This window comes from Serinus canaria, chromosome 2 (assembly GCF_022539315.1).
Source record: "Serinus canaria isolate serCan28SL12 chromosome 2, serCan2020, whole genome shotgun sequence".
Lineage (NCBI taxonomy): Eukaryota > Metazoa > Chordata > Aves > Passeriformes > Fringillidae > Serinus > Serinus canaria.
In genome coordinates, this window is record NC_066315.1 from 67,353,576 (window position 1) to 67,366,224 (window position 12,649).

Here is a 12,649-nt window from a genome sequence, read left to right on the forward strand (position 1 = left end):
GAAAAGTGCCAAGCTTCCTCCAGCACCCATGTTCCTTTTCCAGATATTGCTGGCCTCTTCAGCTGGGAAAGGTTTTACATATCCTTGTCAAAAGCTGCTCTGAGTGTTGGTGAAGTTCTGCTTCGAGGGTGGTTGAACAAAGGCAAGGCAGCAGAGAGGGTTAAGCACGTGGGCAGATTCTGTACTGATCCAAAAGGTGAGGGAGAATACTGTGCTCAGCCTTACAGGGGCTCCTCTTCCATGTGGCTCCTGCCTCTTCCCTCAGTAAACCTGAGGGACCTCATTTCTTATAATTCTTTATTTTGTATGATTCAATCAGGGGTGAGTAGTTCCTGCCAAAGAAAGAAAACTACTTCATGGAGTAACTCTTTCTAGGCAGGAGAACCCCATGCAGATCAAATAACAGTCCAAAACAATTTCATTGTTCCACTTTTTGTTTAAAAAAGAAATTAAGTTTTTTGTTTACCACAGAGGACATCAAGGAGGATGCCTGATATCTACTTCTAGAGTGCCTGGAACTCCTTGTGAAAGTTTCCCTATCCTATATAATCTTGCACCAAGAACCTTTAGGGTAAAGCTTCTGAAGTTATGCCAGGATGCCTTGGTCTGCAGTTTTGTGAACATTCCTTATTTTCACAAGTGTTCAATTCAGAAATTGTAGTGCTACAGTGGTAGGTCATTGTGGCAGGGGGATGAACCTGAGTTTGGAGTTGTCATGATGCAAAGGTAACCGGGTGACTTGTTAGTGAAACTTTTAAAAAAAGAACATTAGAAACAAAAATGTGGCTAAAATTCTTATGATGGACAAAACCCTGTAAACTTATTGGATAACTTATCCACGCAGAATATATATTGACTACTGAATATTATGCTTTGGGTGTGTGTAGTTGGCTTATTATGTATCATAAACATATTTTAAATAAGGGATTTATAAAATTTAAGCAAGACTTATTTCCTGTTTGTATTTACTGACAGTTGTGTGTCTAGCTCTCATGGTTACTGTCAGAAATATAAAACTTCAAGACAGTTTTAAAGCCTAGGTTCATTAATTTGCTCAAATAAAGGTAGATATGAGGGATAATCTATAACTGAGATGTTTGAGAATTTGGAGGTCATTTTGCTTTGCTGCAGGGCTGTGCAAATGCTTGTCAGTTAAACTGCTTTGGGGTTTTTTTAACTCATTCTGGGCACCCAGCCAGCCTAACTTACAAAACTGCAATTATCATGATTGTTAGGAACAGTTCCACTCTTCCCTTGGATTTCTTCTGCCTTACTGCTTTTCTTCTTTGAGGAAGTCTTAAATTTTCCTGTCAGTTCTGAGGAGACCCCGCTTTTCCCCTTAGGGGTTCCCACAGAGACACAGAGTCGCAGAGGCCCTCCAGCTCCCTGATAATGTAATCCTATCAGAGGCAGCCACAAGCCAGAGCGTCACTCCACACGATCAAATCCCAGCCTACAAAGCCAGGTCTTGCTCCTGGGAAGCCCACAGCGCTCTGGGCTTTTAAATTTTACCGTTCAAAACCGAATTTGTAAATATATTTTGAATTTGAAGGCTGAGAGGCTTCGGCATTTGCACCATTCCACATTTCCAAGCGCCCTGTTTCCGTGCAGGTGGTCAGTGAGCCCTTCCAAGGTATTTGGATGCCCCTGCACAGAACACGGATCAAAGAGAAGGAGCTGCAGCGATGCTGGGCTGCGGGAGCCGCGGTCTGAGGGTGCCTGGGGCCGGGCAGCACTCACGGCACTCCTGCCTCTGGCCCCACACTCTCCACAAGGAATAAGCTTCTTCTTCTGCCTCTTCCTGGGCAGCTCCTATCCATGTCTGGGGTGTAGGTGTGGGTGGTTTGGTTATCAGGGAGAGGCCCCTGGAAGGGGCAGTCTCCCGCTGCTGCTGGGAGCTGGGATCTCGCTGCGAAATTCCTTGGTCTGCTGGGGAAGGGGGGCGAGTATGGAGCCTGAGCAGGGCAGCTCCCGGCTCTTTTCCCATCGGGTTTGCAGGGCCGAGCCGGCAGCAGTCCGGGCACGGCCCCTCCGCAGCTCCTCCGACAGAGCCCCGCTGTGCCCGACAGGAACAGCCATGTGGGAGCTCCTGAATCCCGGCATCATCCCTGTGGAGGGGCCGTGCCTCTGTCCTGCGGCACCCCCGGCTCTGGGGTGGGAATGCTCTGATTCTCCTTTGTTCCCCAGCGCTTTCAGTTTGAGGCAGGGGCCCGGAGGGAGAATCCAGCGCTTCTCTCACCCGTGCCCAGCCCTGCCGGGCTGCTGTGCCCAGCCGTAATGCACCCCTGGCTGCTGGGGCTGCAGCTCTGCTCAGGTTACAGCTGCTCTCCTTCGCCAGGATGAGCTTACAGGAGCTCTAGGAAAGTCAGAGATGGTGGTGTGTCAGGCTGTTGTGTAGTGCCGGCCAGGTACTGTCTGTCAGGGAACTTCCCGTGTTCAAAGCACCTTCCTGGGATACAAGACTCTGCTGAGGATTTCTGAAGTCTCGTTTATTTTCGGCCAACCAAACTCTGTTAGGAACTGCTGGGCAATTTTTATATGACTCATTTAATTATTTTGGATATATTAGAACTACAGACTGCTGTATTGCTTAGAATCACAGAGCATCCTGAGTTAGAAGGATCACACAGTCCAACCTCTGGCCCTGTGTAGGACATGCTAAGACTCTCACCATGTGCTTGAGAGCATTGTCCAAACGCTTCCTGAGCTCTGCCAGGCCTGGTGCAGTGGCCATGTCCCTGGGGAGCCTGATCCAGTGCCCAACCACCCTCTGGGGAAAGAATCTTTTTCTAATATCCAACCTAAACCCACAACTGCAGGCTGTTCCTTCAAGTCCTGTCCCAGCTCAGTGGCAAACTGTGGTTTCAATGCCTGTGTGTCCAGAACTGTCTAGAAGGAGATGTGCCACGTCTCTTGTTCAGTGAGTTTCATTCCCAAAGCATTAAGTTACCATGTGAGCATTGGGTGGAAGCATCCTGCTGTTAGGAAGTGCAGTGAGGGAGCTGAATGGCATTTAAAATGTAGGTTAGCCACAGACTTCCAGAAATGCCTCGCTTATTTTCAGGTTTTGAGGTATCTCATTAATATCATTCTTTCACACCTACTGCTTTTTCTTTTCCTCGTTGAAAACTGTTTTCAACCAATTATGTTTAAAATGTTTAATGTCTGTGAAAAATCTGTTTGCTGATCTAACCTGCTAAACCTGTAACAGAATGTAAAGGAATTGAATGGACGTGAAAAGCAGATTTGCCTTCATCTGAATGTGACCATGGTGGTATCCATTGTAGGGAAACCTGAAATGCAGACCCTGGGGCTGTATTTTTTTCAGGTATTAACTGCAGTAGCCTATCTTCCTGTGCCAGGACCTTCCAGAATGATCAGGGTTCTGAATTATTTTTTATTTTTAAGTGTTTATTCTGGGAGCAGATTGTGAGAGATTCCCAAATTTCTTGTTTTACATTGTTAGGATTAACAATTTGCAAGAAGCTTTTGAAGGCAAGGAACCAATTCGGCTGCTCCACTATTATAAATTACTTCAGATGATTATGATTCTAGGGCAAACTAAAGCTGTTCTTGTGAGCTGAAAGAAGTTATCCAAAATGTCCAAGAGATTATGGAATTGTTGCCCCTCGTTCCTCCACCAGAATGGCTGGTGTGTTTTAGTTTTCTTCAAGAAAATTGATGTCAAGACCTGACCTTTTTCTTTCTCTTCCCCTGGATGTGTGGACTTGTTTCATCTCCATCCAGAATGCAATTTTCTGCCAACAAGTAATTCCTTCAGAAATAATAACAAACAAAAGTGTAACTTCAATTATTCTTAGATATGGCATAATACGGTCTTCAGAAATCCATCTGTGGGTGTTACAGCCCAGCTCTTGAGATAACAGTTTAAATTGCAGAGCCTTATTTTGACATGATTGGCCCTGAGAAGCCTTTCAAAAAACCAAGGAGAAAAACTTCTACTGGCCACGGTGGCTTCCCTTTTTTTTCTTATTTTGATCCCCTTGATACAAGGAAGGGGTCATTCAGTTTAAGAACTCTCAGATTTGCAGTTTTAATTTTGTTAACTGCTATTTAGCTTCCAAAATAATGTTCCCAACATGTACATTTTGGGTTGATCAAGTTTCTAGCTTAAATCCCTACCCATCTTTCTGAGCATAAGGGCAGGACAGGCGGGTGTGTGTGTGTGTGTGTACAGTGGAGAGAAACAAAGAAATATGGGGCCATTACATTTTTTGACATTTGAACATGGAAAGAAAATGGTACTATTTTGTCATTTGCTTTACATCACATAGTGCAAGCATGATTTTTTTAGAAGTGTTTTGGTTATTCCTGCCATAGCAGGTGGTTTTAGGTTTGTTTTGGTTTTTTTAGTAATATTGTTTGGTTAAAGATCTCAGCCTACCCTTGGGCAAGCTCAGTGAATTCCAAGAACTTTGTAAGGAGCAGCATCTTATGTCACAAAAGTTGCTGCTGTCAGCAGCTGGTTTACTCAGCATGTGACTTTGGGGGTGGCCTCAGTGAGTGCCTTTTCCTACTGAAACAAACCATATAGTTTTGTCTGGCAGTCAGAATATTTTGCTGGAGATGGTTATGAGTCTTGGAAAGCACCACCTTGGAAATACGGGTTTATTAGATCATTATGAGTTGACTTCTCACCCTGCAGAGTTGCACAGTTGCTGCTCTACAGTGAATGTTTAGTTAGTTGTACCCAGAGCACGTGGTACAGGCGAGTTACAGTGGCTCTAAAGGCTCACACTCTCCACTCCTTGGGTAGTCCACGTGGTTCAGCTTCAGCATGACTGCAATGGCTGGGTTCACCTGCATTGATTGAGGCAGAATTTGGATCACAATGTTAAATTTCAAGGAGTTGCTGAGGCCAAAGCAATGTTTCGGGTGTAAGGCATGGATTTGTTTTGCTTAAGTATTGCAATCCTGTTTATCCTAGAGGAAATAAATTTCTTTTTCTTTGCATTAATAACTTTTCTTTATGTTTTTTCAAGGCAGGGTAAAAGATGACCCTTGTTTTACTGAAATGAGATGAGCTCACTCCTATGACTTAAGCTGTACTTAGGCGTGGTCTGGGTGACCTGGTATCATCCAGCAGAAGTTGGGTTCTCAAAGACTAAAACCTCCAGTGATCCAGAGCCTGATGCCCCTGCAGTCCAAGCCAGAGAGGAAGTTTGTGATCACGACTGGAGAGCTGGAAAATCAATGTAGGTTGGGGTTTGTTTCTTTTTGCAGCATGGCAGAAGCTGGAAGGAACCTCTGGTCCCACCCACCCCAGCTCAAGCTGGACCACCATGAGCTGTGTTCCCACGACCGTGCTCAGAAGTTTGAGAATCTCCAAAACTGGAGACCCCACAGCCTCTCTAGGCAACCTGTGCCCGTGCTCACATCAGCCACCAGCCTGACATATAAAGGAAGTGTTTCCTGCTGTTCAGAGGGAGCCTCCTGTGCTTCAGTGTGTGCCCACTGTTCCAGTGCTGTCACTGGCACCACTGGAAAGAGCCTGGCTCCATCCTCTTTGCACTGCCTGAGCCTTCCCTTCTCTGTGTTGTCCTTCCAGGAGAAATCAGGGTGGTTGAAGTCCCCCATGAGGACCAGGACCTGAGATTTAAAATCTGAGTTTAGACAGGTACTGATAATGTCCTCCAGACTGTGTGGAACAGGAATACATGCACCTGATGTTCTTGTCAACTGCAGCTCTTCCAGAACTGAGCCTAGTAAGAATGAGGACTTCAGGGAGAAGTGCTGCCACTCCTCCATTTCTTTCTGTAGCTCCTTTTATGTCTTACGCACAGTTTTTTTGGTGGTTTCTAATTCTGCTTATTTGTTGTATTTATCCCTGTGCAGGAGGGATGAGGAGGACCAGAGTTTTATCACCATCTTCTCATTTTGCATCACACTTCAGTATCTTCGCCCATTAAAGCGCTTTTCATCCTGTGAGTACCTCAAGAGATAATTATGTTTAGGGTTGGTTTGTTAGGAAGCTTGGTGCATGACTTCAGTCATATCCCCCCTGAGTAAGGAAAGGAAATGCAGAGGGCTGTGAGTGAAGTATTCTCTAGAAAAATCTGAGGGGCAGTAGAAGGCAGGACCATGATGTACCATACATATGCTCTCCTTCCAGATACTTCTTTCCTTGGAAAGGCAAACCCACCAGTGTCCCATCTCCAGTAGACCTGAGCTCCTGAGCTCCATGACTGAAGGTTGCCAACTCCGACTCTGTTGCAAGCTCTGTAACAGTCTCTGTTGACAGCTAGTGGCAGCTGCTTAGGATGGAAAATCATGTGGTAAGCTGTAATTGAGGCATTTCCTCCCTCCTACTCTCAAAAGCACACTTGTCATGTCCCAGATCAATGTGAAAGTGCCAGAACTTCCAGGAACAAACCCAGGTAAAGCATTGGCTCCATTTATTGAAGTAAGTTTTACCTGTCCATTTGGCAGAAATGTTTTGTTTGCTGCCTCATTCCCTAACAGGTCAAAGTCCTGTTTTATCCACTGTTTGGGTAAAGTTAAGCAATTTATAGCTCAGTACTGTGTGGTTTTTTTTCTATTCTTTCCAAGTATCCCTGACTTTAGGAAATTAATCCCACCTAAATAAGTAATTTAATTCACCTGAACATTTTTCCATTAGAATGATAATGCAGCTTCTGAATTACAGGGAAGTGTCTCTTGGTAGTGTTGTCAATCCAGCAGAGGACTTGCTCAGACGAACTGTTTCAAATCCCAGATTCGTGCAGATTAGGGAGTGCAAGCAGAGAAAAAATCTACAGGCAGGTTTAGATGTGCAGATTACCCCAAAATATTGTAGGTTACTTTACAAGGTTAAAACCTTGCTCTGAATTTTGCTTGAAGTAATACATCAGCAGAAGGTGGGCTTAAGTGCACACAGGTGGCTTTCAAACAGCTCCAAGTACCTTCAGCCCATGGGCCTCTGCTACTATTTGCTCATCAGGAGGAAAGTTCTATTCAGGAGGAAAGTTCTATTTACTTCCAAAAATAAATTTGAATGTGACAGAATTTCCATGGGAAAGTGGTTAGTGCAGTCCAGTGGCCAATGCTCATCATTGGTGGTGCCTGGGCTGTTGCCTATTTCAGAAAGAGAACTCAAACTTCATGGAAGGGACTCCTACACTGCATTATCAAGGCTCCTGTGCTACTTTTAAATTTCAGCACAAACACAGCCAGCTGCCTCACAGATTGTCTCTATGTTCCATAACTAATTAAGCAAATTGTGTAGTAGTGATTACAATCAGGATAATGGATAGTCGTGACAGGAGATGCAGGAGTCAGGAATGAACAAGGCTATAAAACTAGCCAAATTTTATATTCCAGTACCATTATTTCTAATTCTGCTAGCCATTGACTAGACACTGGCACCCAAACAGGAGATTTGCCTTCATACCTGAAGGAGGAAAACCAAGAAACTTTCTGTTAAAAAAATAAGTAAAAAAAAGCCCTATGGAAGTTCTCTTGGCAGTCATGTAGAAAGATACGGTTTCTAAGTTCTTGCATTACATGTATGTTTAACAATTTGTGCTGCTCCAAAATCTCCAAATTCACACTAGAATTAACACAGGAAACCCATTTTGAAGTACCACCACTTCTGGGAGGCTGTGACCCCAAATCTGGGGCTTTACAAGACATGCTGGCTGCAGAGTTTACATATGTCTGGGAGAACATCTGTGACTACGGTTGGATTCAGTCATCAAAGCCTAAAACTGATGCTTGAGGTTAGGTAATCTATGCAGTACTGCAAATTTATGTAAAACAGTACAAGCATCAGCAATGAATCAGGCTTGACAAAGACCTGTCTCTTCTGGGAAGAAAAGCCTTGAAAACAAAAACACTCTTTAAATCAATGTCTTAGGTCAGTTTTTATGATCGCTCAGGTTTTCTTGCTTTTTATTAGAGGTCTATAATGTTCCTGTCTTTGTTCTATTATGGCTTTGCAGAGACTGAACTAGACTTGACTGTACCCTTCACACACATCCAAAGATACTCACTGACCCATGCTGAACAGAATGGGACAGCTTTTTTCCTGAGGAAACACTATTCCTGTAGTCCAGTGTAGGGACAAACGGTGTGTACTATTTATGCATGAGAACATAATTTGTCAATAGTGTCAAGTCAGTTACTGACAGTGCAGAGGAAGTGGCCTGAATGACTTTTCCCAGTAAGGAACTTTAAAACAGTCAATAAATTATTCCCATTTTATCATGCAAACTGTAGGCAGCATAACAGCCTGACTGACAGCAACACAAAAAAATGAATTAAGTACAATTATTTTTTCAGGTGAACTGCCTGTACCTTCAACTGATTTAATTCTAAATGTCTTCACTGTAACAGTTCTTTCATGTTTAAAGAAAGCATAAATAATCCCCCCCAGCTAATGCATACATATATAACACTATGGGCTGAGAGGTGCTAGAAAAGCAATCTTTATACAAAATGGAGTAGAACTCTAAAAGGTTTAACATTACAGAACTCGTAGGTAAAGGTATCTTTTATTCTTCTTTTCACTAAAATCAAATTCAACCACGGAATTCTAACTTAACCTCCACTATTGTAAGGAAAACAGTCTTTAGGAGATTGCAAAAAAGCATTTACTGAACATTAGTTTGAACTCTAACAAAATAATTAAAAGCAGAATGACTCCCTATGTCTTCTTTCCCCATCTTTCTGTTAGAGAAAATTTACATAAAATTTACATCAATAAATTAATATTCAAGTTTTAATTTGAAGGAAATTAAGAGCTTTTTAAACAATATAAAACAAATATTAAAGCCTCTAAGTTACAAGTTTTCTTTCAGCAACTTCAAAACTAGAATGGAAGTGTCTTCAAAAAAGACAACTCTGTGAGAGAACCACATTTAAAATGTGTTAAGAAATATTAGTTTTATTTAACCAGTTTTCACAGCTGAATATTTATTCTATAAAAACTTTACAGATTGTACAGTTTATATATAGTTCAAACTACTAGAACAAAGAAGTAGGTCCCACAGATGCAAAAATACTGTACCAATTCAAGGTAAAGGCAGATTTACACACTGTACAGCTCTCCACTGGGAAGGGGAGGTGGGTCAGTTCCAAGTAAAAAGTTCAAAACTGTACAAAAATAAGGTTTGATTTCATTTTCATTCTTCATAATACATTCAATAAGATTGCAAGCACAGATACCCAAGTAATAGATATCTGCAGTCAGGAATCAATAACCACTCCTGAAAGGAATGCAAAATAGGTCTATTTACACAGGGCACTGTTTTACACCATACTGCATATAGTGTATATTTCAAATAATAAAAAAGCATAGACAAAGAACATTAAACATCTAATATAAGGTAGTTTTTTTTTTAAAGAGTTTTTTTTTTTTACTTAATAGTGTGCCAAAAGAATTTTAACTTATTAAATAATATATTCTAAGTGAACCTAAAATTTATGAACATAAAATGCATTTTTGGTGTAATACATCAGTTAAACCAGCAAATAGGAAAAAAGAACCAAAAACAAAACCCAAACTGTATATAAAGTAGTATTTTCACCCAGCAACAGGAGCACTTATGTAGTTATTTAAAAAAAACCAAAATAAACAAACAAAAAACCCCAAACAAACAAAAAAATAACCCAGAGAGGCTTTTTAAAAACCCATTAAAACTAACTTATAACTTAGGATATTCATACATAAGATATTCAGTGATTCACTAATACTGCAAAACAAGCTTTTTGTGTTGTTTTTTTCTTTTGTTTTCCTTCCTTTCCCCTTCCATTTCCCTCTGGCTCTCCGTCATTCCCTTTCCCTAAGAGACAGTGGTTTCTTCATGCTGTCTGGGTAAGAATCAGACATACTCCTGCCCCTTCCTCCCACCCCTCTATACCTCCCCCCCAAAAAATAAGAGTGTTTCCTTAGCATTCATCCTGAGCACACTCTTTTTCTGGGGATATGTGTGATTTAAGCATAATAGGGTTTATGTACCCCAAAGTTTCAGAATGTTCCATTACTTGAGGTATTTCAACCTTCTTCTGAGACAATACCTTTTCTCTAAGCTGACTCATTGGGCAGAGAAAGCAAGGGCTGGCTAATACCCGTTTCAATTCTGTATTCTCATGAAAAAGAAAAGCATTACTCCAGACTTCCCTGCCACACAGAAAATAATGCAACACCATTCACTTTTTAATTAATTCTCTATTTGATACAGTACTAGCCAAAGATAACAAAAACTAGAGCTTTTAAAGAGATGTTTGGTAGTGCACTCTATAATTTTTAACCTAGTGTGTGTGTGTGTGTGTCTACATACACACTCTCACACATATTACATTTATATCCATATATATATATAAATATATATATATATATATATATAAAAGACATATATAGATATATGCACACACATACACTTGTGTGTGTATACATCTGCACGTAACAATCAGGGAGAAAGGAGTTTTGTTCAAATTTAAGAGATACAGTACTTTTAAACCCCTTGACAATATAAGGGGAGGGGGGTGTGTGTCCACTCCTGTTCCCAAGCTGAGCAAGGGGTTAGTTTATATAAGGGTTTTTTAAATGGGCTTATTTTGCTTGCCCTGATGTCCAAGAAATACAATTCCAGTGTCACGGGCATCTCATCAGAATTCATCAATTCTGTTCTGCAGATATTTTAACATTGAGTCCATCCCTTGTGCTGAGCCCCAGATTTTCTTCAAAACTTCACACTCCTTTTCATTTGCTTGTTCCAAGTCCACCTTCATGATGTTACGTACTAAAGCTTTGGATTCTTCAAGTACCTGGGCCAAAATTAAAAAAGGGGGAGTTGGGTTAGTACTGCCTGAGAACTGAGCAGCCCATGTGCTTCTATGAGCATATAACAGATTTATGTGGACAAATGCTGGAGCTGATTATCAGCTCAAGCTTATCAATTCATTACTATGACAGTAAGAAATGTTGCACATGGTCATCTTCCTTGTGGCACAAAATTTCCTTTGCCTTATACTAGCACAATTTAAAAGTGCACAAAAGTGTGAAAATAATGAAAATCATAAAATAACTATGAAAAAAAATATATATGGCTTTGTAACTAAAGGAAATAGAATTGAAGGCTAATCATAACACTATTATCCTAAACCTCTCTAATAAGTGGCCAGATCTTGATTTCTTCAGCACTTCAAATACACTGAAAAAAATCTCATTTGTTTTCTTCTGTTTAGAAAATGAAGAATTTGCTTTTAAAATACAAAATTTCAAATGCATAGAACAGTTAATTTGTACTGCATCTTTACTTGTAAGAAAGTTAAAATTATCACTATTTGATGCCATCTTGTGCAACTGCCAATAGCACACACAACCACTACGTGTTACTCATAAAACAAAGTCCAGCACAACGTCAAAGACTGTATTTATTTCCTTGGTAATTTAAATTAGAACTCAACCTAACTCAAGATTTCTGTGTTTCTGTGCCCATGTTAGGGCAACTATTTATACTGTTGATTAGAGTAAGTTGGACTTCAGCAACTATGTTAATACCAAATTACATTATAAAAATCCAATGCTGGTTTATGTTCCTTATCAAATGCCACAGTACACTGTAGTTAAGAAGAATTAGATGGAAACTTTAAAAAGAATCCTAAAAAAACCCAAACCAAAAAGATACATTAAAATCTGTCAAAAAACATTGCTGTATTATAGTGCAGTCCTTGTTTCATGAAACGACTTTTTTTTTTTCCCCCAGGACAAGAAGATGCAGTCCAGTACGACTTAGATTAATTCTTATTCATCTAATCATAAAAATACAAGAAGATAAAGGAAACTTACAACTGAATTACATGTGACAAGTTCTTTAATTCGAACCATTACTTCCTGTGTGAATGTTCCTGGCCAGAACACTTGGGAGACGAGTCCTTTGGCACAAGCTTCCTGCGCCGTCAACTTCCTTCCACTGAACAACATTTCATTGGCCTGAAGGGATAAAAAGTTACTTCTGGTATGAAATGTAATGAGACAAAACTCATCAAAGGAAAAATGTTCAAAACAAATAAGAAAAATGCCTGCACTGTTTGAAATAGTTTTATTACAGCTCTTCCAGGTTTTAATTTAAAAAAGAAAAATACTGGCCTACAGCTGGCTGGTCCGTGTTGTTGACCAGGACTAGGTCAGCAGTTACTGAAATGTGGACGTCTATGATTAATGGTTAAATGTGAAAATGTCTTCTGTCATTTCCTGGCTGTGAATGTTTGTTAGCTCTGGCTTTCTTGCAGTATTGCTGACTTGGTGATCTGTGTATGTGGGAATAGGTTATAATGCCTGGCAAATCTGTAAAACAGCAATGAATACATCGGCTTGCCCTTTATAATGATGTATTCCAATTTCTGACTAAATTCATAGAAAATAAACATTCACATTTTCTTTGAGTCCAATACTGAAATGATAAATCCTTTAAGTATGTGATACAGCAGTCTTATTAAAAAACCCCAGTATTTAAAAGATCTTGCATATGGTTTAAGGTACAGAGTACTTCTACCTTCTATGCAACAAGATACTCTCCCTAGTTCTGTAAATGTTTTTGATTTGTAATTATCATGCACTTTACTATTTATCAATTTCCCCATTAAAGTTCTGTCCTACAGCCACTTGAATTCTAGCTTTAGTGAA

The 12,649-nt window shown here is 40.5% G+C and overlaps 2 protein-coding genes and 1 long non-coding RNA gene across 4 annotated transcripts in view; 2 read left to right on the top strand and 1 right to left on the bottom strand.

Moving 5' to 3' along the window:
* LYRM4 (LYR motif containing 4) overlaps window positions 1–12,649 on the top strand; it is a 615,895-nt gene that overhangs the window by 132,975 nt on the left and 470,271 nt on the right. The gene's annotated exons all lie outside the window — the stretch shown is intronic.
* Window positions 4,442–11,815, top strand: LOC115484125 (uncharacterized). Its single transcript, XR_003944852.2, has 4 exons — window positions 4,442–5,216; window positions 5,857–5,945; window positions 6,134–6,296; window positions 11,730–11,815. It is a non-coding gene; the product is annotated as an uncharacterized LOC115484125 (long non-coding RNA).
* Window positions 8,886–12,649, bottom strand: part of CDYL (chromodomain Y like) — a 104,722-nt gene continuing 100,958 nt past the window's right edge. For both annotated transcript variants that reach the window (XM_050970545.1, XM_030228153.2), the window contains 2 exons: window positions 11,813–11,956; window positions 8,886–10,788 (listed from right to left, as the gene is read on the bottom strand). In XM_050970545.1, the coding sequence (XP_050826502.1) occupies window positions 10,630–10,788; window positions 11,813–11,956 (303 nt within the window). In that variant the 3' untranslated portion in view covers window positions 8,886–10,629. The remainder of the gene's footprint in view (window positions 10,789–11,812; window positions 11,957–12,649) is intronic.